The 24,919-nt window shown below is 38.0% G+C and overlaps 1 protein-coding gene across 1 annotated transcript in view; it reads left to right on the top strand.

Moving 5' to 3' along the window:
- The first annotated feature begins 828 nt into the window (after nucleotides 1-828).
- Nucleotides 829-24,919, top strand: part of LOC144665657 (CUB and sushi domain-containing protein 3-like) — a 546,049-nt gene continuing 521,958 nt past the window's right edge. Inside the window, exons 1-4 of the mRNA XM_078526929.1 lie at nucleotides 829-1,189; nucleotides 7,635-7,680; nucleotides 8,251-8,469; nucleotides 8,980-9,246. Coding sequence (XP_078383055.1) covers nucleotides 866-1,189; nucleotides 7,635-7,680; nucleotides 8,251-8,469; nucleotides 8,980-9,246 — 856 coding nt within the window. The 5' untranslated portion in view covers nucleotides 829-865. The remainder of the gene's footprint in view (nucleotides 1,190-7,634; nucleotides 7,681-8,250; nucleotides 8,470-8,979; nucleotides 9,247-24,919) is intronic.

Raw genomic sequence — 24,919 nt, 5'->3', positions numbered from 1 at the left:
AATAAATCAGCCGGATCAGAGAAATGTTTTTCAGTGTCAAATGCCTCTCACAAAAATAACCCGATAACATCGAAACAATATGACTTCTATCGCATTATTTACATTTTTTTGGTTAAATGAAAAAAAAAAGCATCAAAACGTGAAAGAACTAAATAACATTCTAAGGACGTTTTCAGGCTCGAATCATTAAAAAAAGTTTTTCAGTCTTAGTTCGGCTTCAGCTCGACAATAGGACGTTCTTATCGCAAAAAAACGTCCTTAGTTGGCTTTTCCTCTCTTTGCGAAGCGACTCATTTACCCTGACCCGTTAATAGTAGCAATCGCATTTGTTCTTTCTTTAGCCCCAGCACAAATCACTAGAGTGTATAATATCAGTGACGGGGTTGAGCAAAGTCATGTCGTTAAAATCCGGTCATCATAATGTGAAATAAATATAAATAAGTATCCAACTGTCAGAACTGTGGACCACGTAAATGCTTCTAAAAAGCGATCCTCTTACCTTCTGTCGTGAAAAAACTTAAGCTAAAGGAAAAAACCGTTGTTCACTTAGCGCAAGAAGGATAGGTAAATTTGCGACGAACTAAAAAGCTTCATTAAATGATGTAGCTAGTCACCACTGTTATATTTAACAGAATCCGATCCGGGCTTTTTTAGTACAAAAATAAAACAGAAATACCAAAAGGAATCTGTAACCGATATTTGACATGTTCTTTCAAGATCTGCAGAATGCAAAAACAAATTAATGGTAACAAAAATAGAGAGGTCAACATTCCCGATGATCTGAAATCTAAAACCCGTAAAATATATAAAGATATGTTAAGGCATGTGTTCACCAGTTGTGCAATGTTCAGACAGACCGACGAACATGGAGAGCAAAAGCAAAAAGAGCTCCAATGTTCTTCTCTTTGGCCTTTCATTCAATTTAATTTTGACACTGGCTTCTCTTGGTTTCACCTGCTATTCACTACATCGGTTTGATTCGCGTCTAACAGCAGTTGAACGGGATTTGCTGGTTGTAAACAGTTATCCATATCAGTTTGCCAATCGCGAGATTGTGACACCAACAGCTACAGATTCGCTTCAAAGTGGATCGCAAAGGAAGGAAGCTGTCGTCAAAAGAGCTGCCGATAGTCAATCCATGTGCCGCAAATGCAGCAGCGTCTGTTTAAACTGGAATGGAAATCGAAATGTAAGTTGCTCATTTATATGTGTGAGTACTTCGGAAATCCGTGTTCCAAATACTGAGTCTGCTCTATAAAGTTTGAAAGGGTTTGCTTTTAATACCATTACTAAGTAAGTTCCCCTGCTTTCTTAATATTGCTTTAGGTTGCTTTTTAACTCAGAAAATTCCGAGTTTTGGTGATGAGGCGAATTACAAAAAATTATAATTAGGGTGGTCGCAAAAAAATAAAAAAAAATTTAGAAATCGCGTTGAGGAAACTCAACAAAACTTCCACAGCGCTGAAAGTTAATTTTAATACACATTTTGACATTACATGTATTGGAGATAACCTCGTCTGCGTAGTTTTTGTGTCTCAGTCCATTCTATTATCGCTAAGCAAAAAGTACAATTTGAAACATTTTTGCGATTTATTTCAAATCAAACATACATAACACTTACCTTGACACTTACCTTGACGTACCTTTCCTTGACCTTGATTATTCCGGATATCACAAAAACCTCATCCAATAATTGTTTAAAATGTGCGCGCTGCCCATATATAGTCAAAACGTTAACATTATCTGTCATCCGTACATAACAGATATCCTGCTATATGCGTAGGTTGCGAAGATTCGTCTGAAGTCTCGTATAGCGTAGTCTCCCTCGCAGCCGTTTTAAGTGTCGTCACGCAACAAAAATTCCTCCCCACAAACGGCTGCTCACATTCGAACAAAATTTCTTTCCGCATTTCAACCAATCACCATTCAGTTCATATATCTCGGGAACCGTGCCAGCCAAAGTAATCAACCAATCGCGCTGCGTGTTTTATCTTGGAGTTCTCAGTTCAAAATGTCGAAGAGGCTTTGTTGTAAGCAATACATTTCAAACTTCGAGCTTAAATGCAAATGCGTTGAGAACCATTTCGATTTTCTGGCGATTATTCTGATTTCATGTCTGGACGTGAATGACGGTTATGTAATCTGCTATTCAGCGACAAGCGAGTTGTCAGTTTGCAAAGTCGGCTATCGGACGGCTTATAAGACCTTATAACATTTTAATTGGCCTCTGATCATCTTCAAGAGCTTAAAACTGAATTGATGGGAATCTTAAAGGATCAGGAATCCTCCATGCCGTGGGAAAGCTTCGAAATCAGTTTACAATTTCCGATCAATACCACTTTAACCGAAACCCGTAGGTAGGTTGACAAAAACATCCCTCTTTTCCTCGACTACATTTTGTAATTACTGTTTTTGTTGTGAATTCGCAATGTTATTCAATCTGCTGTGAAAACTTTTAGGAATGAATAAAATATACACATTGGCTGCTTCAGTTCAAACGTTTAACTGATCTGAATCAGTGTCTGCAGAATGTTCCGCAAAACTTAAAATACTGGAAAACATTTCGCTCTGTTTCAATAAAGACGTCCATAACCGCAATCTTTCGGGAAGAAGAGACAAGACTACGAAAATAATAATTATATTTGTCGCTCCCCAACGCATACTTCGCCGTGCATGACTTGTTATAATGAACTGGCGATAAGTTTTCTTTTTACGCGGCAAAGGCATTTAAAACTTTTTATGAGACGCATAGTCTTCGCTTTTAATTCTTCTGCGTTTGTAAACGGGATAAAGCTGAACGTTACCGGTGTACAGTTCTTTTCAGAAGAATCATTTATCCGTAGCGCCGCATGTTGACCCGTTGCTAAATAAGCTAAAAGATAATTGTTTGCGTGTTTCATTTGTATGCTGTTTTATTGCAACGGTCTGCAAAGCGAAGCCCTTTTTCATAACTTAATCAGCACCAGTTATAGAGAGTTGTGGCTGCGGAATAAAACTAATTTCACTATTAATTATAATCAGAACTTGTTGCGTGCGTGCGAAATACGGGATCATTTGAAACACAGACATGCAGCATGTCAACGCCGCAAAATTACAGGAGTTACTCTGTGTATTTGATTAGTTTCTGCTCCAAATTTAAACCGAAATAACAATGTCTTTGTAATTATGCAAGTGAATTCGCTGTAGAGAAAAATACGCTGTAGAGAATTTTAAAAGCTGACACAACAGTTCCGTGAATGATTCTAAATGCTCCCGGGAATGCTCGGTGATTTCGTTGAATATCGAATGCATTGTCAATTTTTTTCGAATGTTTCAAAACGCGTTGACAATGTTTTGAAAAAACATTTAGAAATGAATTGCAACACTTTCTGGTTCCGTCGAAAAAAATGCCAATGTTTTCTAAATGCATCGAAATGTTCTTCTTTGTAACTACCCAGTTCGCGGGAAACACATCTTGATTACAACCTCCTGTGCTGTGATTGGCCACATAAGAAACAAAGAGAAAGGAATGTTGTTCGAATGTGAGCAGCCGTTTGTAATTGTGGGAAGGAATGTTGCGTGACGACACTACAAACGGCTGCGAGGGAGACTACGTAAAGCGCTGCATAATTACAGTTTTTTTATCTGCCAAATGTGTTTCCTTGACAATTAATATTTTGTTGAATAATCCTGCTCAACTTGAGGCGTCTGGGTACGAGGCAGATCTTGAGGAATATCGTCTGATTTAAGCCAACTCGGCCTACGACATCGTCGGCTAAGTATCAGGCGATTTCGCAGGATAATTGTTAAATGTTCCATGTCGTTATCCTCATAACCTCTCTTACTGCAAATAACTGGTTTGACAAATATGTTTTTTTTAACCCTATTCAGACCGGGCTTTTTTGGACCTTCTTAAATATTTTGGAAGTTACATAGGGGGGCTTCGGAAGCCCCCCTATGTAACTTCCAAAATATTTAAGCAATCACCATGAAACTTATAGGATGTATTGTACGTCCGAAACTCTTTCTCTTGGTATACGTCACGTGGGATGGTGACGTCACATCACGTGACAATTACATCATGATGTCAAAACAGCCGCCATCTTGGATTTCAAAATTTTTCAAAGATGCCAGGAAACCACCCAAAATCATTGCAAAGTACTCAAAATGAATAAAAATGTGCTATAAACCCGTAAAAATGTAAAAATAATGCCATTTAAGTTGATTTTTATTAACAGAAACACGCAAAATTACAAATTTGGGAAAACATGCCTGTCAAAATGCCGTTGCCATGGTGATGTCAAGTTCCTGACACATCATCTAACCCTACCAATTTGTTGCCAGATAAATTTTAGGAAAACTCAGAAAGTTTGGCAGCGTTTGGTTAAATCTTAAAAAAGTTATTAAAGTTCAAAGTCAGCGCGGGCCTCAAAAGCCCCCCCCCCTCCCCCCCGGTCTGAATAGGGTTAAGTTTCGATATATCCTAATCTACTTAAATTGCAACGGAACTAGTCAGCATGTCCAATCAGGTTGAAGCTTTTTATATGGTAATATGAAACCTCCATCCTGTTGTGCTTATAACATATGTTGTACTTCCTTAATGATTACCTTGTCACCTTGAATGACACAAGAGACTTGATCAATCAACATAATCTCTTGGAGTGAATCAGCAGTAGTGCAGCAGTACTTTATCATGGAGGCTTACTTTTACTAGCTGTTGTTCATTGAATCTTTTGCCCTGGTTTTATTTTTTATGATTTTTTATCGTTTTTGTTTTTTGTTTTTCTGATTTGAGGACAAGACTTAATTTCAACGACTTACTACTACTTGGATGCCAGCACCTATTTACTCCCGACACCTAGATACACAAAAAGCCTTCTGCAAGAGTGATACCTAAAGGTGGCACGCGGGTATTTCCGGGAGCGGAGGTGCTAGTTCAGTCTAAATCGATTTTTGGGCATGGTAACCTTAACCGATTTCTCTGATTTTTAGTAGTCGAAATAACAAATGTTTAAATTTTATACAGCTTTAAAATTTGGAACAAACAAAATCAAACAAAACAAAAAATTTTTAGCACTTTAAATTAATCTATTTTTTTAACAAAACGCGGATAATTTCTAAACGCGAAGATAGATTGTTTTCGTATTGCTGTAAATAAGTTCAAATTATTCAGGAATTCATATGAGCAAGTTTCAACGAAATCGGCTGGGTAGAAATTGCTGCACAGTTGACTGTTAGATTTAAGCTTAAAAATATTATGCTTGTGTATTTTTGCCAGTTGTTACAACAACGCTTGTGTAATTGCATTGATTATGTGAAAGCTTAATATCAGCTAAAACATAAGGCGAGTTGCATCATGACTACACACACGAAACTGATAAGGCCGTTTGTGTACATGCTGGATTTTGTCATACTTGAAAATAAAAGAAAAAAAAATGGGTAGATCTTTTGTAGTAAAAAAAAAAAAAACAATGAATATTTTAACCCTATTCAGACCGGGGGGGGGGGCTTTTGAGGCCCGCGCTGACTTTGAACTTTAATAACTTTTTTAAGATTTAACCAAACGCTGCCAAACTTTCTGAGTTTTCCTAAAATTTATCTGGCAACAAATTGGTAGGATTGGATGATGTGTCAGGAACTTGACATCACCATGGCAACGGCATTTTGACAGGCATGTTTTCCAAAATTATTTTTACATTTTTACGGATTTAAAGCACATTTTTATTCATTTTGAGTACTTTGCAACGATTTTGGGTCGTTTTCTGGCATTTTGGAAAGATTTTGAAATCCAAGATGGCGGATCCAAGATGGCGGCTGTTTTGACATCATGATGTAATTGTCACGTGATGTGACGTCACCATCCCACGTGACGTATACTTAAAGAAAGAGTTTCGGACGTACAATACATCCTATAAGTTTCATGGTGATTGCTTAAATATTCTGGAAGTTACATAGGGGGGGCTTCCGAAGCCAGCCCCCCCCCCCGGTCTGAGAAGGTCCAAAAAAGTCCGGTCTGAATAGGGTTAAACTAGAAATACGTGACTCGCAGGGCCTCGCGAAGCTCTGGGTTATTGTTGCCTAGTAACGGACAAAATACAGCAGACAGAATACAAACAGAAAGTGAACAACGAACTGCACGATTACAGAGACTTCGACAAAATACAGCAGACAGAAAACAAACAGCAAGTGAACAACAACGAACTGCACGATTACAGAGACTTCGACAAAATACCGCGGACAGAATACAAACAGAAATTGAACAACAACGAACTGCACGATTACAGAGACTTCGACAAAATGCCGCGGACAGAATACAAACAGAAATTGAACAACAACGAACTGCACAATTACAGAGACTTCGACAAAATGCCGCGGATAGAATACAAACAGAAGCTGAAGACACAAGAATACAGAGATTATACCATTACTGAGACAAAATTATACAGTAGAATCAACTGAACAGCTACAGGATAGATTACAATTAAGAAGGAAAAGTGATGCAACGCGCTTACAATTAGAATCGGAGGAGGAGAGAAATATTCGATTACAGTCTGCTCGAGAAAATAGTGCACATGTTAGTGCCACGCGTAGACAACAACAACAATTACAGCAACAGCAACAGGAACTAAACAGAGATGATTATCTTTCCAATGGATGGAGAAATCCCGATCAGCCTTTACATCAGCATCAATGGGTTCAGAACGAAATGGCAAATTTTCATACAACAATGAACAGTTTTCAACACCAGCAGTTTATAGCCTGAATAGGAGTCGAGGGAGTATTATGTGGACATCAGTGTTATTTTAATCCGAAAAGAAAAACGATAAAAATGAAAGGCTCAGGATTCGAACCCACAAAAAAATAATAATAATAAAAAAAAAAAATTAAAAAAAAAAAAAAACACTAGCCGGACTCGAACCCCCGACCTCAGTCCCGAAGATCTGATTTTAAGTTCGACGCCTTACCATTAGGCCACCATCGCGCGGCGGCCGTGTGACGTCATTTCCGCCACACAAATATAAATAGAATTAGAAATATATATGACCGTAAACTCCACACGAGATTTCATCCCGCCTGAGCACTTTGAGGGACAAAATTATACACCGCGCTACGCTCGGCCTTCGGCTCTCGCTTCGCGAGGAAAAATACATTTTACGCAACGTAAACATCTTCTGTTTTATTTGCTTATAACTTTTGCTAGGAGTTTCCGACCTTTTCAGAATTTTCAGCATTGTTTTAGCTGGTATTAAGCTTTCAAATAGTCAATGCAATCTTAACATTACACAAGCGTTGTTGTAATAACTGGCTGAAAAATACACAAGCATAATAATTATATTTAAGCTAAAATCTAACAGTCAACTGTGCAGCAATTTCTACCCAGCCAATTTCGTTAAAACTTGCTTACATGAATTCTTTGATTATTTGGGTTAATTTAAAACTGTTAATATTTCGTGTTTATTGTTTTTGTTTGTTCCAAATTTTAACAAGCTTTATAAAACTTAAACATTTGGTATTTCGACTACCAAAAGTCATAGAAATCGGTTAAAGTTTCCATGCCCAAAAATCAATTTAAAAAATAGCACCTCCGCTTTCGGAAATACCCGCGGGCCACCTTAACACCAACTTCACCACAATATTTTTGTTACAATCGACAGAACGTGACAATGCAAAGAAGTCAGGAAAAAGTAGTTTGCGTGGAAGGTAAGATTTACCTGTAACTAAATACTCCTTCATATAGGAGCTTATTGACCCCACACACAGTTGATCTCGGTTTCCGACACATGGAAATACCAACAGTATTGCATCTCGGGACGGGTTTTTTTTTTCCACCACCTTCTCACCCACCTGCCAAGTTTCTCGCTAGCATTGCTTTTTACATCTACTGAACAGTAGCTGGAGATAGGCACTGTAACAGTTAAGCGTTCTGTATAAGGAAATAAACGCCATGGCAACTCTTAAAACTGACTCTTTTTAAAAAGGGCCCTATTTAAAGTAGGTTACAAAAACTGGAATGTTATGGCAGTATTTGCTTCTTTTTATGTCTGGTTTCCGAAAATGATTGGTGTGTTCGTTGGCCTGAAAAAGGAATTAAGAACAATTACACCACCGTTTGCACTTGGAATCTTAGAACATTTATAAGAGCTATCGATGACTTCTATTGTGGATGTGTCACAAAATAAACACAAAAAACGCGCACAGACCTCACAATGACAAAACCTCATTAAATTTACTTTCACAACAACATACTGAATTTTGTATCAATTTCTCCAGGTCGCGTAGGACCTCGAGGTCCCCCAGGCCCACCCGGTACACCTGGGCCTACTGGTCCCCAGGGCCCTCCTGGCAAAAAAGGAAGAAAGGGAACAAGGGGTGCTCCTGGCCCGCAAGGAAAGCGAGGCGGCAGAGGATCACAAGGACCCCCTGGGGCTGTAGGTCCGCCTGGTAAATCAGCACAGCACGAAACAAGCCCTAGTAATGGACGACAGTTGGGTGAGATCTTTTTTCTGTGGTGTGCGTCTGTGCTAACCTGGAAGTAATTTAATGTACCTATCAAATACTTTCGTGTTAGCTGACGACTTTGATTGTCAGGATGTGCAAATCACGTTGGTTACAGTCTTTATTTCGATCTATCTTTGACGCTCCATTGACGCAGATTAAATCAAAAAAGAAGGACTGAAAAATTCCAGGCAGTGACTGCCATCTGAAAGTGGCGGGGATGCCTGTGTGAAAAAAGACTACCTGATCTCTTATATTTTTGGTGTTTCTGCAGTTAGCTCTTACGTCTAAGAGCAAGGAACCAAAGTGGAATATTTAATTGGCGAATGATATGCGACACAAGGAGCCACTTCCTGATAAAAGGATATCGAATGTTTATTTCAGTTCTTGGCAGCTGGTTCCTATCTTTTTGCAAATTATTTAGAATACATGACTTAGAAGAGATTCCTTTCATGACTAGTTAATGGGAAAATTTTTAACGCCAGTGTGACCTTTTTGTTTCAGAATCACCTCATTTCGTTGCAAAGCCTTCTTCTTCCGTGACAGTTAAAGAGAAACAAAACGTCACATTTCCTTGTAAAGCAGCTGGCTTCCCGCCACCGGTGATCACGTGGTACAAAGATGGTGACGTGATGCAAAAAGAAAGAAGACAGTTCAAGAAGAAACATTTAGAAATTAAGGAAATTCAGTATGAAGACCGCGGTATCTACACCTGTACAGCGGAGAATCTGTTGGGCAGAGTTCAATCGTCAGTCAATGTAACTGTGAAAGGTATGCTACATGAAAAAAACGTGTAAAGCCTTTCGACGTTTAAACTAAATCTTACTTCTCTTGTGGTCCATTTAGTTGGGTTTGCCGGTTGGTGTCTGTCTTCTCGAGATAGTCAGAAAATAAATCAAATTGAAGCAAATCGTCTACCCCAACCCCCAATCCCACCGCGTGTGCATCTGAGGGCTAAAGTCGTCTAAACGCCACGGTTCGGAGTACGACGGATCGTCGCCGTTCTACCGTTAATTTTCCAATAAACAAGATGCTAACTGGTTTAAAGGCAATACGCAGCTGTTTTCTGCTTGAATGTGGCTTCCTTTATTTAGACCGATCGTTTGCGGTTTTTTTTTTTGTAAGTTCAAAGTACGGTGCAGGATATGTTTGTATTAATTACATAAAAATATGACCTTGATTTTAATGCCATTATGCTAGTAATACCAATATTTTTTCTTGTTTTGATTTGTCTTGTCTGGTATATTTGCAGTGCCAGCAAAATTTCTGTCAGAACCAAAGAAATCGATAACTGCTTACAAGTCGTGGAACACAGTACTTAAGTGTGACATATTTGGTTATCCCACTCCTGTAATCAAATGGACAAGAACACACAATCAAATGTTAACAAGCAGACACGTCATTGATGGCAACAAACTTACTATTGAAAACACAAAAGAGGACGATGATGGTGCTTACGTATGCCAAGGAGCCAATCAACAAGGGAGTGTGTTATCAGTAGCATGGGTCATTGTGAAAGATGCAGGTAAGCATAACATCGAAACTAACAATTAATGCGAAGAAATTGATGGTATTAATAGTCGTAATGTTATTTGTTTCTTTAAAGTGAACCCTTACATAGTATCAAGCCCTCCCAGTGAAATTCAAGTGCCAAATCTTGGTGATTCTGTGAAGTTAAATTGTTCTGCCCGTGGCTCGCCGCTACCTAAAGTCAAATGGTTCAAAGATGGGCAAAGTGTTATATCAATGGCAATGCATGACGGGAAAGGGTCACTAAATAGTGAATTTATCATTAGTCGCTTCCTGCCGAGTGACACTGGGACCTACACGTGTCTGTTTTATAATGACAAGAATGAAACAGCGCAGGCCAACACAACTCTGAGTAAGTAGAAATCTGTCATAAATGTGTGTCATAAATAAAATTTAACGAGCTCGATTCTAAGGAACAGTCTTTCCTGTGCAAAGTTATTTTTTGTTTGTTTGTTTGTTTGTCTGTTATAGAAAATATGCTTTAATAGAAACCGGTCACGTGATTCAATCACTTAACCGCTATCCAGTTGTATTTTTTATAGCAGTTATGTTAGAGTTTACAATCTGTCAAGTTTCAAAATCAAAGAGAACGAGAGGAACATATTACGAAAAAAGAGGACTCTTATTTGAATGTATATGAATGGTATACTAGATGTATTCCGTGTCTCAGGCGTCCCGTTGTTCGTTCCCACACTGAACAATTTACCTAGATATAAAATTCAGTTGGTTTGTTATTATAAATTAAGTAAATAATATACCTAGTCCAGGGGCGGGGCAGAAAACTCGTCAAATTTTCGTATCTGAATCATCCAAAAAAATATTACGTCACTTCCGGTCAAAAATCGGCGCGGAGCTCGTTTCTGCAAAGTTTAAAAGTGAAGTTTCGGTCGAGTGTGATTTCTTCGTATTTGTGAACCAACACTTTCATGGTATTTTATTATGAGTATATCAGCAAGTTGCAGAGACATTGTTTCGACTTCCTGAGCAAAGATTTTTGCAAGAGAGAAACGTTTAGTATCATTTTGTAGGGATAAAACAGAGAGCGAAGTGCCATATAATGGCGGATATTTCACACCTTGAAAACGAGTGGCGTTCCAACTTTTGCCTCTAGTAGTTCCTGATGCATCGATAACATCATGTTCTATAGCCTATTATCTCTACAACATCATGGATGAAATACTGGTAGTCATAGTTTGCCGTGTTTAGTGGTAGAAGTCGTTAACCCTCGCCGTAAAGTTTTAGAAGTCGCTGTCACTAGACTGTTGTTGTTATTCGTCCACGTGTGTTCAGTCGAAGAGGGAAGCTAAATCCCATGCTGAAGGTACCGTTCGTGTTTTATTTTTCTGTCTTTCTTGCTGAATTTCGTTGTTTCTAGAAAGAAACACTTCATGTTCATTAGGGTTTGGGGGATATCAGCCGCATTTTTGTGCCGTGATCATAAATTCATCCACTATTTATACTGTAATCTACAATCCCTACATCTCAGTATTTTGTATCATCGGCCTCCCCTTGAAGGGTATTTAAAAAGCAAGAAGCAATCCTGATCTTCTCCAGGGGTAAGGCCAAGTCTCCTGATTTATATTTTCTTTAACGGCAAATCCCCTAGAACTACACTTTCCTTGATTTTCTCATTAATTTCCCCCATTATAATTACCCTGAGCTGATTGGTAGAAGGAACTTCATATAATATATCCTGCTCTACTCAGTGGAGTACAATATTATTAGTGTGAACCATATATTTTTATTCAACTGCAATCAGTAGAGTACTCAACAATTATTCTGCGAAATTGCGCAGAATATTGTCTGAAATCAGTTGATATTATGCAAGATTGAGCAGGATAATTGTTTTATTATTTAACAAGTTGTCAACAAAATACATTTTTCACCTTTGGATGAATCTTGACAACCTATGTATATCGCAGGATATATGTCATGTACCGATGACAGATAAAAATCACATTTTGACCATATTTGGGCAGCGCACGCATTTGTTGAATAATAATGTGGATTATTATCCAACTGCAAACAGTAAACAAGAACCAATATGCCATGATATAAAAATATATAGTTGAATCCCGATAACTCGAACCTTCAAGGGAATCGAAAAAGGTTCGAGATATCAGGAGTTTGAGTTATCGAGGATAAATTTAGTAAGAAAACAACCTGGAGGGGAATCGGAAAAGGTTCGAGTAAGTGGGAGGTTCGAGTTATTGAGGGTTTGAGTTATCAGGATTCAACTGTAGTTCAGTTAGTTGTTTAGTTTTCATGGAAAATAAAGCACATCCCTTTCTTATTTGTTGTGTTTGTGTGGTCTGAGATCCGTTGGATATCAAATCTCATATTACACAGAACCATTTACTGTTGTCGCCGTCCTATGAGACCGCATGTATGTAAATTTCAACTCAGTTCTAGTTTAGTTTTTTTCTCACTTGCACTTTAACTGGCTAATAGGTAACTTGTAAATTTTGAATGTAATTTATTTACTCGTGTAACACAGAAGAGCTCTTAGGAGCTCATTAGGATGTGTATGTGCATCGAAGATCGAATTAGAATTTGGTTTTTGTGAAGGGGGTACTGGAGAACCCAGAGAAACCCCCTTGGTGCAATGGTGGAAACCAACAGTCAACCCAGGCGCGTAGGAGGGGGGGTTCGAGGGGTTCGAACGAACCCCCTTTGGAGGTCAATAATGGAGGACCGAAAACACAAACTGTTGATTTTCAGCTTTTAGCAAATAGTGGGGGAATGGAAAACAAACTTTGAGAGTTGCAGCTTTTAAATTACCCTGCACGAAAACGCTAAAAGTATCGGGAAAGTATTAAATTGTTAGGAGAATGGATCTTAGTGCCCTAGTATTATATGTAGTCAAAATAATCTCATTGCTGAAAAAGTATTTCCTTAACAGGCGTCTGGGATTTGATAAATGGAGTATCAATAAACAAAATGCGGGGATTACAATTTCGGGGGACCCAGGTGATACGTGCATTCATAGTTAGTACTAACTATGGTGTATTTAGTGCATATTGACGATTTGACGCCGCTTTTAGTACATTGAAGGTGGAGCCGGGGTGGGGGCTTAACCTTTGCAGCACACATCAAGCTTTTGTAAAACGTTTAGTGTACTAAGCCGGTATGTATGTATGAATGTATCAAGTTAACAAAACGCCGGAAATATTGTTGTTATGACTAAAAATACCTGTTATTTTACACTCCATCGAGTTTGAAATATTGACGTACACAATGCTGAAAATAGCATTTCCGGGCCTCTAGATTCAAAATATTCTGGGGGGACATGCCCCCAGATCCCCCTAGAGGCTCGCGCCTTCGGCGCTCGTATTAAATAACCCCCCTTAATAAATATTCCTGTCAATACGAACACCCTTACAAAAACTTCAGCTACGCGCCTGCAACCCACATATATATGGCACCAGGCCATGATCAAACCTGGGCCACACTGGTGGGAGGCAAGCCCTCTTACCACTGCACCACCCAGCTCCCTGATATATGCAGGAGTACAGATATACCTTGGTGTGTTTGTATTCTCTTGAAGACCAGTTTATTATACAGGTTTTCTGTATACATGTACCCTGGTACCTCATATTCCTTACGCCTTGGTACAGTCCAAGAGAAACAAACACAGTTCAAAGAAGAAAAATGTTGGATGATAAAATTTAGATATCTATCAGGCGATCCAAATGCAGACTGCATACCTAAACTAGACTTGATAGAACTAACTTTACTTATTCCTAAGAAATAAAATTACTGTAAAGCTTATTACTCACTTCAATCAGCACTTTTTAAAAAAAAAAACAACAACAACAATCTCTACAGTCTGCAGTTTAAAATGCATGCTGCCAGACTAAAATAAATTAGTTTTAGGCTTAATGTTTAACTAAATTCTAAATTGTTAGTTCTCAGGAATAAGGTTAGAGTTTAAGTTTTTATAGGGCGACTCTGCACTTTTCTGTTAATGTGTATAGTATCAGAAGTATCAGTATTTAGTGATGCTTTTTGCATCTCACAAGGTTTTCTTCTCCCTAGCAGTTTTTCATACATCGACATGCACAAATTTAGAAAATCACTCCAAACATTTAACCCCCCCCCCCCCCCCCCAACGTACCACCACTTAATAATTATGTAATTTTTTGTTGCCACAAGAGTGGGGCAAAGAAAAAAAATCTCCTTTTTAACTCGGAAAAGAGTTGTAGTGGGCGAAGTGAATTCACTCCTTCACTCCTTCACTCCCTCCCTCCTTCACTCCTTTCCTGTTAGACATATGCACGCAATGCGTGCAAGTGTTTTAAGGCCTCTAGAGAATTAGACCTTTTCTCTGATACATACATTTCTTGTTAAATTACATAAAATTAACATGCTTAGTCACCAACCGAAATATTGTATTAATGTCAGTTTTCTTGAAATGATATTATGATATTTATTCAGCTATAAGCCGAGACCGTAAACCTTTGGTTTTTTAGAACCAGTTAGAAAAAAAAAAACTAACCCAAAACACTCAGCTAAAGATGAATTTATTTCAGTACGATTTGGTGAAAAAAAAAATCGCTCGACTTATAGCCAATGATATTATTATTATTATTATTTTTCGTTACCTTCAAATAACAAAAAGGAAAAATAAAAAGAAAGAAATCAATTTGCAACAGATAGGAACTCTATCTCTTGGCCTTTCGGTCTGCTCTCGATCAGTATTTGATGACAATAAAAGTGAAGTAAACAGAAGTTTGGAAAGTATAACATCATTTGTATTAGCAAACCTTTATTTGTCAGTTTGTTGTTTTCGATTCTTGTTGCATAATAACTTTTCCGAGTTTAGTGGCTTATAGCCACTTTTAGTTATTCTTCTTTCCTCCGCACACCTGTCAGATGTTCTTACCATTTGAGATACATTACAACAAGACTCATCATTGGCAAACTAGGCCATTTTTTAGGTTTATTTCTTTGCTTTTGGAATACTGAGTTGCCAAAGGGGAGGCAATGGGCAATGGGGTGGAAACAGATGATTGGGAAATTTCTATCATGTTTTTTTGTGAGTGAAATACAAATCTTCTGTGTTAATCCTTAGGTGTCTATTCTCTACCTTATTCTCTACATTATCAGTCATCAAACCCCCAGGAGTCATAATTGTCATTATACTGTACTAAAACATTGAAAACATTCTGAAGTTGGCTTTTCTTCATTATTTGAAATTTATTTTGAATGCAAATATATGTTTGATTAACATAAATATGAGTAAAAGACTGGTAAAGTAGAAGTTCTTGTTAGGTGTGGGTCTATTAGCATGATGCCTAGCACACCTCTTATAAATATATATATGTTTTTTTTTAGCTAAATTGTTATTTGAGCAGACAACCACTTAGTTCAGATTCACTGAACTGGTGCCCTTGCCATCATTTCCTCTTCCTCTTTTTCTGTGATTTTCACTGAACATAAAAACAAGGGATTAAAGGGCACTATGACCATGTTGAAGACAATAATTTTTTTTTGGGCAAAACTGGCACATTTCTCTGGGTGAACAAATAAAACTTCAATGACAGTAGGCTACCCATTAATGTGGACTCTGGCACAAATTATTTACATTTATATGCATAAAATACTCTTGTGGAATTCAGTGAGAGAGAAATCTAGACATTTTGAAAGAAAGTGTACCTCCAAAACAATACACTTTTTAATAAATTATCATTTGCAAGGGAGATGATCCTCTTGTTGTCATTTGGAATTCCTTAAGTCTCTTAAATCCAATAAGGTGATGAAAAACAATACTTTATTTTCTTTATCAAGACCAAGTGATACATTTTGCAGCTGATTGGAAAATGGCATCATTTTTTAACAATTAAGGAATAAAATTTAAGCAATTTGGCTGTCATATCGTGTTAGATGATTCAGATGCAGGGTTGTGGGCGAATACTGCGATGCCTGCCCGGGGGGGGGGGGGGGTACTCAAAAAAGTTTTATACGGGGAGGCTCCGCCCCAAGTTCTAACCCCTTACCCTTTTATATACCATTTTTGACAGAAATTGTACCCCTTTAGTATACCTTTAACTGAAAAAGGTACCCCTTTCATATACCTAAGAGACATGGCGTGGACTTCAAATAGGACGTTTTCTTGTCATTTTTATGTAGCGCTTAATAAATGAAAATAATACAGCCATAAATTGCGTCTGTTCGAAATATTTTAATTAAAGGCCCTTTTAAATAGCCAAATGACAGATTTCCGTACCCTTTCATATACTTAAACTCGTGAAATCCCTTCCCTTTTATATACCTTAAGCCTGAAAAAGGTACCCCTTTCGGGCGGGGCCTCCCCGTATAGGCCATTATAGGGAGTACCCCCCCCCCCCCCCCCCTGGGATGCCTGGCATATGAATCATCCACATTTTGTAGGTGGGGGAAGTGACAGGACTAAAATTGAATTAGGGCTTCATTATGTGATAAATTTGGTTAATGATATTTTGTGTCAACATTATTTACATTAACAACAACAACAACAATAATACCTTTATAGAATTATGTCAGGGGGATATTTAGCACTGATGAAAATGAAGTTAAGCAGAGGTGCATTAAAACTGCAGAGAAAAAGCTGGTAAATGACTTAAGGTTCTGCCACCCCTTTGACCCCTTTTGGCTGGTTTTTGGGCAGGGCTAGCTCCAAGGGTGCTCTTTTACCCACAATCCTGGTGAAAGAATGGTAGGTACAGAATGCTAGGAATAATTCAGATTGCCTGCATTAAAAAATGCCCCTGTAGTCAAGATGATATTATGGTCCTGGCACAAGTAAACATTGTGTAACAAATGACGGCGGCTGTCATCGCAGCCAATTATTATAGCAGCAATTTTTCTACTTAATAAAGAGGAGGAAAAAATTAATGAGACTAATGGACTTTCCAAATGTTCTGGCAGTGTTATAATTCACAAAGAAGAGGAGAAACATTGCTCAAATCAGGGTTGTCCTAAAACCCGGAATGCCGGAAACCCGGAAACATGCCGGACCGGATAAGAAAGCCCGATCCTAAAACCCGGATGACCTTTTTTGTGTACGCCTTTTCGATACGGGATGTGTTAATTTTTGGAAATTGGAATTTGTTTCGGCAGGCGAGTTGATGCCCCGACTGACTTCGCATAGCAGTGGGGAAACGAAACATGTGTTCGGCGATCTACTCGATAGAAAAAGTGCGGCGGGACAGCGCGCTTTGTTTGACGAACAAGGGCGGCAATACTTCTATCTCTACTGTGTGGGAGCAGCATCTCTCTCCCTTGGGTAGCTGTTGCTCGCTTGTGTGGAGCAATTTGAGTGTAAAAATTGAGACGCACTGGGATTTACCTTTTTTTGCTTTTGCGGGTTCTTATTTCGTCTTTGCGGTGCGGGTGACTGGATGCTGGTACCCATCTTTACGTAAGTTGATTTAGGCCTTCGGGCGAGGGAGAATTACGCAAATTTTATGGCTCGCTGAACACAGCTGACAAAAACCTTTAATTTTTATTTGTACGGCTTTTTCCCAACGGTTAAGCGTAGCACCCTTTTTGATAACATAACTACAGAAGTTAATTCACAGTAAAAAATGTGGTATAGTCGACTATTTTTCAAAAATGTGCACGCGTCGCTGGATCCGCCGAACTTTTTCTAGGTAGATGACTTGAACTTCCTCACCGCGGTCAGCGTGGGAACTTTATCATGAAATTTGTTCGCTAATGCTAATTAGCAACTCGAAACAAATTCATTTCCCAAAAAACAATTTCCACGTATTTATCTTGAAGGCGTACAAAAAAGGTCATTCCGGGGATTCCGGGCTTTCTTATCCGATTTCCGGCATTCTTTTTCCGTTTCCGGCTCCGGTTTAGGACAACCCCTCAAATCACAGGCTATGCCATCCCCCATCTTGGTTTTTCATTCGCAGCATTCTGTTCATTCTGCCCCTGGGAGGAGAATCATTCCAGAATGAATGCAGAATTGAAAACGCATGTATTTCACTTTCTGGCCATTCTCATTCCAGAATTGTGAATAAAAAATCTGCCCAAAGTTTCATCGTGGTTGACTCAAACCAACTTTTCACAGGGAGTAGAGAATCAATTTCAGTGACCTTTGCACATTATATAATCTCATTTTGTATCTGGACTTTGAGACCCACAGGGGAGAAAATCAGATCGCTAGTAAACATAGAGGTAAATACAATAACTTGAAGGTTGAAACTTAATTACATGAACTTCATGCACTGCAGACTCTTTTTTATGATTTTTTTTCCTGAAGCTTGACTGAAATCCCAGACACTGACTTGAATGTTCAAAGGAAGAGTTTTTGCACAGTGAGATTCAGCCAAAAATGTGGTTTATAAAAGAGAGGGCCAGGAAAATTTAAAGATAGCCTTTCGTCATTTGACCAAGCCCTCCATGCAGCCTGCAGAGCGAGTTAAAAAATTAAATACTACAGACACAACAGTAACCCTGTTCTGTGTAATGTGAGATTTATTATCCAACTCATCTCAGACCACACAAACAAAACAAATAAGAAAAGCATATTCTTTTGTTTCCATGACAACTAAACAACTAACTGAACTATGTAATTTACAGGCATATTGGTACTCGTTTCGTGCATTATTTGTACTCTACTGATTGCAGTTGATTAAAAATATATGATTCAAACTAATTGCACTAAACTGAGTAGAGCAGGATATATTATATTAAGTTCCTTCTACCAATCAGCTCAGGGTAATTATAATGGGGGAAATAAATGAGAAAATCAAGGAAAGTAGTTCAAATGTAGGGATTGTAGATTATAAATAGTGGATGAATTTATGATCACGGCACAAAAATGCGGCTGATATCCCCCAAACCCTAATGAGCATGAAGTGTTTCTTTCTAGAAACAACGAAATTCAGCAAGAAAGACAGAAAAATAAAACACGAACGGTACCTTCAGCATGGGATTAAGCTTCCCTCTTCGACTGAACACACGTGGACGAATAACAACAACAGTCTAGTGACAGCGACTTCGGGGAGGGTATAAAATATTTTGGTTAAAAAGGGTAGATTTGCCGGGCACCGATCGCGGTATGACGAATATAGCAGAAACTCGGAAGAGAAAGAGGCTGTCCTAAACGTAAATAAAATCTTTACGGCGAGGTGTTAACGACTTCTACCACTAAACACAGCAAACTATGACTACAAAGGGGGGGGTTTTTTTTTTTTTTTTGGGTTAAAAAATAATGTATCCCCCCCCCCCCCCCCCAAAAAAAAAAACCCCCCCCCCCCCCCCCCCAGTATTTCATCCATGATGTTGTAGAGATAATAGGCTATAGAACATGATGTTATCGATGCATCAGGAACTACTAGAGGCAAAAGTTGGAACGCCACTCGTTTTCAAGGTGTGAAATATCCGCCATTATATGGCACTTCGCTCTCTGTTTTATCCCTACAAAATGATACTAAACGTTTCTCTCTTGCAAAAATCTTTGATCAGGAAGTCAAAACAATGTCTCTGCAACTTGGTGATATCCCCATAATAAAATACCACGAAAGTGTTGGTTCACAAATACGAAGAAATCACACTCGACCGAAATTTAACTTTTCAACTTTGCAAAAACGAGCGCAGCGCCAATTTTTGACCGGATGTGACGTAATATTTTTTTTGGATGATTCAGATACAAAAAAAGTGCCAGGCGTCGCAGAGTGTTCTGCCCCGCCCCTGACCTAGTCACTTTAATCCAGTAAGGGTCAATTTGAAAGGTACAACTTTACGGAATGAATTGTCTTGTTAAAAATTATACCTATAAATTGTTTGCAACTGCGTATGACTCGAAAGATAAAGATATTGAAAACTGTTTACAAAATCTGCGACATCCGTAACCTCGGTTACAGTTCAATGATGAAAATCAAATGCGATTTTTTTCCTGATTCGAGAAGCGCTCTCTACCAAAAAGTTGTGTACTGTGTAAGTAAATAGAGTAAAATAAGTAAATATAGCTTGCCTAATGTTTCCAATATCCTCTTTTAAGCTTTAGTCAACTGTGGCGATCCTGGTTCTCCAACCAACGGACAAAAACTTGGCACACGACACTGGACAGGTCAGTCCGTGTCGTTCATTTGTCATCCGGGATACCGTTTGATTGGACCGACCATTAGAAAGTGTCTGCCCTCCGGTAACTGGAGTGGTATACAGCCTTCATGTAAGCAACTTTTAAACTTAATATTCTGTTATACCGTGCAGTTAAATTTTATTCTCCTCTACAACCAGTATACGTCAGTTAGGAGTAAACTATACGCATACATTAAAATAAATCATACTTTCTGAAAAGTAACTGTGTCAAATTTACCAGCAATCATGCAGGTATCAAGGTATGCGCATCGGTAAAAAAAAGACAATTAACAACGGCAATTAAAAAACAAACAAAAAAGAAGAAGAATCAAAGGCGCTTTGTTAGCCCATTCGTGAATGAGAATAGTAAATGTATTGGTGTAGAGCTATGAAATGATTCTGTCTTTTTGTGAGCGGCATGTTAGTATAGAAGTTGTTTGAAGGGAGATATGATCACGTTGGTTTCTTGTGTTTACAGCGGACGCGGGTAATCCATTCAAAATTCTTCGTTATATAACACTAATTTCTACCATAAAGTGCAAGCTTGCTAACGGGTTGTGTAGTGGCAATGCGTTGGCCCTCCAGTCCAGCGGCCCGGGTTCGATTCTCAGCAGGGATGATTATTTTTTTTTTTTACGACAATCTACTTTACAATTTTATACGACGTCTTTTTTTTTCTTTCTCCTTTTTTATGAATCTATTAGAGATGTAAATCAAGTACTATACAGTATATTATTAAATGGCAACAAAATTGGTCAGTTTGGCGAGCTTTTTTACGATAAATTATTAACGTATCATGACTATCGATTATCATACAATACGCTTGGAACTACAAAACATTCAGAGACTGCTAAAATTGGACTTTTTTCATGCAATTGTCCTGAAATCAACCTTTTAATACCCAACACAGTCGCAGTCCACAGTTCGTGCCTGGAAAATCTAAAAATTCGATCAAAACACGGAATATCAGTTCAGTGCTTCGTAGATTTTCATATTTATTATTTTATTTTATTATATTTCTTCTATTTGTCATGTGAAATTCTTAAGAGCTATAAATCGAGCCATTCGAAGTAGCTTTTATACATACAAGCCATTAAACTTTGAACCTACGGTATCGGTCAGCGTGCTAACAACAACACAAAGAAAGCTATATGCTAATTTTCAGCCCAAATGATCAGTACGCCGAAGTTGTGAAGCGGTTAGGGGTTTGGTCTTCAAAACCATAGTTGATGTTAGTAGTCGCTGGTTCAAACCTCAGAAGTGTGAAAACAAAAAGTAAAAAAAAACAAGGAAAATTAAATTATAATTTAATGCATAAATTATTATTCATTTATAATTTAATGCATAAATTATTATTTATAAATTAAAGTTAACAGCCCATCGACCGACCGACTGACCGAGTAAAAATTTGCATATCACTTTCATAACCATACTCGTTTCATTACATTCACGAGTAAAAACAAAACAAGGTTTGATTATGCTAGGAATGTATTGCTGTTGAGTCACTTTAATAATAATCTTCAATATAAATCAAGGTCACAAAACTTGTCCTGCTTTGCAAAGCCTGAAGAATGGTCATACTCACGGACAGCAGTATTGGGCAGGAAAACGCGTTTCGTTCACTTGTAATCTTGGTTACTGGCTAAAAGGATCATCAGAGCGTCACTGCCAGTCGAGTGGTACTTGGACAGGAGTTCAACCTTCATGTTTTGGTAAGAGACATTTAATTATTGAGACTGGTTAATAATTCGAGACTTTTAACAATCTAAATTGTTGTTTACAGTTATGAAATTCCTGAATTTCTTGTTCGTGCATAAAAGGTATTTGGAAAACCGATAGTGATTCAAAACTTTTGAAAACTTTAAAACAATTTAAACTACTCTGAAGATGACCCTGCTCAGGTTGTCGAAACGTCAGTCACCAACAACAGTTCGTTTCAGAATTACTCTCACCCGGATCTGGACGATCAGACGATCTAAGAACTTATTTGCACTGCTGTTTACAAATATGATTCCTGTTTAAGTTTCAAATTTTGGACCTTGCTGGAATTCTGAAGTTTTGATTTGAGTGTTATAAAAGCTCATATAGTCTTAAAAATGTTATTCAATTGCAATATATACATACATATTTTTAATATTTAAGAAATAGAAAACATGTTCCGTGTTTCTATCGAGTTATAGAAACACGAGTGGAAGTTTGGAAGAACGAGAAATGCTGTGGGAACACGAGTCTATAGACGAGTGTTTCCACAGCATTTGTGTTTCCGCTTCGATAATTTCTTTCACAGACTATTTTTGAATGTGTAGCAGGCTCTGTAAATACCTTACTTGTTTAGTCTTAACCTAGTTTTTGTCAGCTGTGACATTAAAATTTGGCACAATTCTTATTTTGCATTGCTTATTTCAGCGCCGTGAATATTGATTGCCGTGTCTACGACAACTGTCTGTGTCTCCATTGAGTTATAGAAACACAATTTTTAACCAATCAGTGCACGTATTTACTTTCTGCTATTTTCTAAAACGAAGCTTTGTCACTGCTTCTGTCGAAAACAACTTTTGTAGATTGTGTTACAGCGTTTACCCGATATCTTCTCACCTATTTAAATCACAAAACAACAACTTGGAAAGAAGAGAAAAAAAAAAACGTTTTCATGACGACAGAGGATATTTTAGTAATTTTTGCAAGAAGTTGAGATGTTTCGTTTTAGATATTAAGCTAAAAGAAACGTACGGGTTTTAAAGATTGAATAAGAAAGCCTTTTGTATTCAAAGTAAGCGCGCGAAATTAGAAAGCGTTAATGCCATTTTTAGCAACAGGTTGGCTGACAGCATTTTATCACGGTATTCAGGCACCGCAAACATGACGACATGTTAATTTCTCCCTCAAGAAAGGCATGAAAAATATCTTGCATAATATCTTCTCGCTTTTTAATTGAACTACTGATTTAGTCACGCCAATACTTTTTCTCCGTATTTACTTATTAAAAATCATACGTTTTTACCTATTTTTTGGCAGGGATGACGATACACTCAAACATTATCCAAGACAATGAGTTTTTCCTCAGTCATCTCAGTCGATTTATGGAACCCGTGGCTGGTTCACATCCAAATTGGAAGCTGTGTTACCGCGCCACTTCTCACGGCTGGGCGGCAAGTACCTTCCATAGTAACTGTGATGGAAAGCCTCGCACGATAACTATCATCAGAAAAGGCCAGTATGTGTTTGGAGGATACGTTGACATTCCATGGGGTAAGATATAATATCCACAGCTAAATTTAACTAATGAACAGCTTCAAGAACATAATTATGAAAGAAAATTTAGGGAAATAAAAAATAATGATTTCAATTCATAGAGAGACAGAGACCTATCAAACATCCCCCTTGCCCTCCCTCCATATACCTGAACAATCGCGAACACTTGCGGGGATATGTGATATGTAGTGAACGTTCTTCGTCGCCTTAACAAGACTTCAGATATTCCATCTTTCTAGTTACTCACTCATCCCCTCCTCACCCCCCCCCCCTCCCCCATCCCGACCCATCATACCTCGATGCAACCGGCATGCTTCTTTCCGTCGTGTGGTCCAGTCCCTTTGTCCACCGTCCTGCTAATCGAGCAATTTTCTCTTTCGCAAAGCGTGATTTCAACGGTTGGATCTTCGCGCAGCAATCATTGCAGAATCTGTGACTACTTTACCATTCGAATTTACTGCTTCAGTCCTTCCAGAAAACGAAGATCATTTTTTGGGCAAAGTATATCTAAGTAAACGGCGCAGACAAAAGAAAGATAATATTTTGATTGAAGAAATCGGACCTAGCCTAAAAAAAGCAGTGAAGACACTTAGAAGAACTGATCTGAAATGTGAACAGTTCATAAGGAGGATAAACCACGAATGATCTCAATGTACTTTGATGGCACTTAAATAATGTATTATTTTATAAGTGGTGCTTCAAATATCGGTGCAGGGGGCGCTTATTAATAAAAACAAATTCAAGGGGTGCGCGGGGGGGGGGGGGGGGGCGCTTGTTATAACATGCTTATTAGAAAAAGGACGCCTAATAGAATAATCACGCCGGTACATGTATAAATCTTATTAACCTCATAGTGTCCGCCTCCAAGCAAAAGTCTTTTTGAATACACTATAATACTAGTTACATTTTGAAGCATTTAGAAGAGTTAAGCTATTTGTTAATTTTATTTTCCTCGGCAGCCAAGTGAGAATCAAAGAAGTCTGTGCAATACAACATTAATGCAGTGGCAATCCCCTCCCTATTTAAACTTCAGTTGTTGTTTTTTCAACTTGAATCTTTGCTTTGATTATTTTTCTTTTAAAATCAGCATGTTTCAAATTAAATTGTCATCTACCCTATCAGTGTTTGTTTTATCATCACATTTTTAGTAACGTTTGGTTAGTTCATACAAAACGCCTACTTATGCCAGATAAAATAAACACACCACGATAACAAACATTATAAAGTTTAAGACAATTTCTAAGGCCTGGATTTCTAGAAAAACCTGTATACGCATTGAAGGGTCAGCATTGGAACCTAATTGTTAAATAACTGTAATAAACGAAGACGTCACTTATGTAACGTACTTTACAAACAATGCTAAGAATTTAGATATTAAACAAGATCTGCACAATCCAAGAAGGGACGTAGATTAATAAAAAGAGAAATTATGTGAATTTATTATTTAAGGTGGCTCACAATAGTTTACACCTTTCCATTAATGTTGGCATTCTATTACAACAAGCCCTTGTAATATTGCTGAAAAATGTTAACCGTAAACCAGTAAAGCATTTATAAGTAAACAGAATCAAATCCAAGTACGTCA

Source organism: Oculina patagonica, chromosome 9, assembly GCF_052425735.1.
Source record: "Oculina patagonica isolate OP01 chromosome 9, crgOcupat, whole genome shotgun sequence".
NCBI classification, from domain to species: domain Eukaryota; kingdom Metazoa; phylum Cnidaria; class Anthozoa; order Scleractinia; family Oculinidae; genus Oculina; species Oculina patagonica.
The sequence above is the reverse complement of the archived record's forward strand: the minus strand, read 5'-3'. Positions and strand labels throughout refer to the sequence as shown.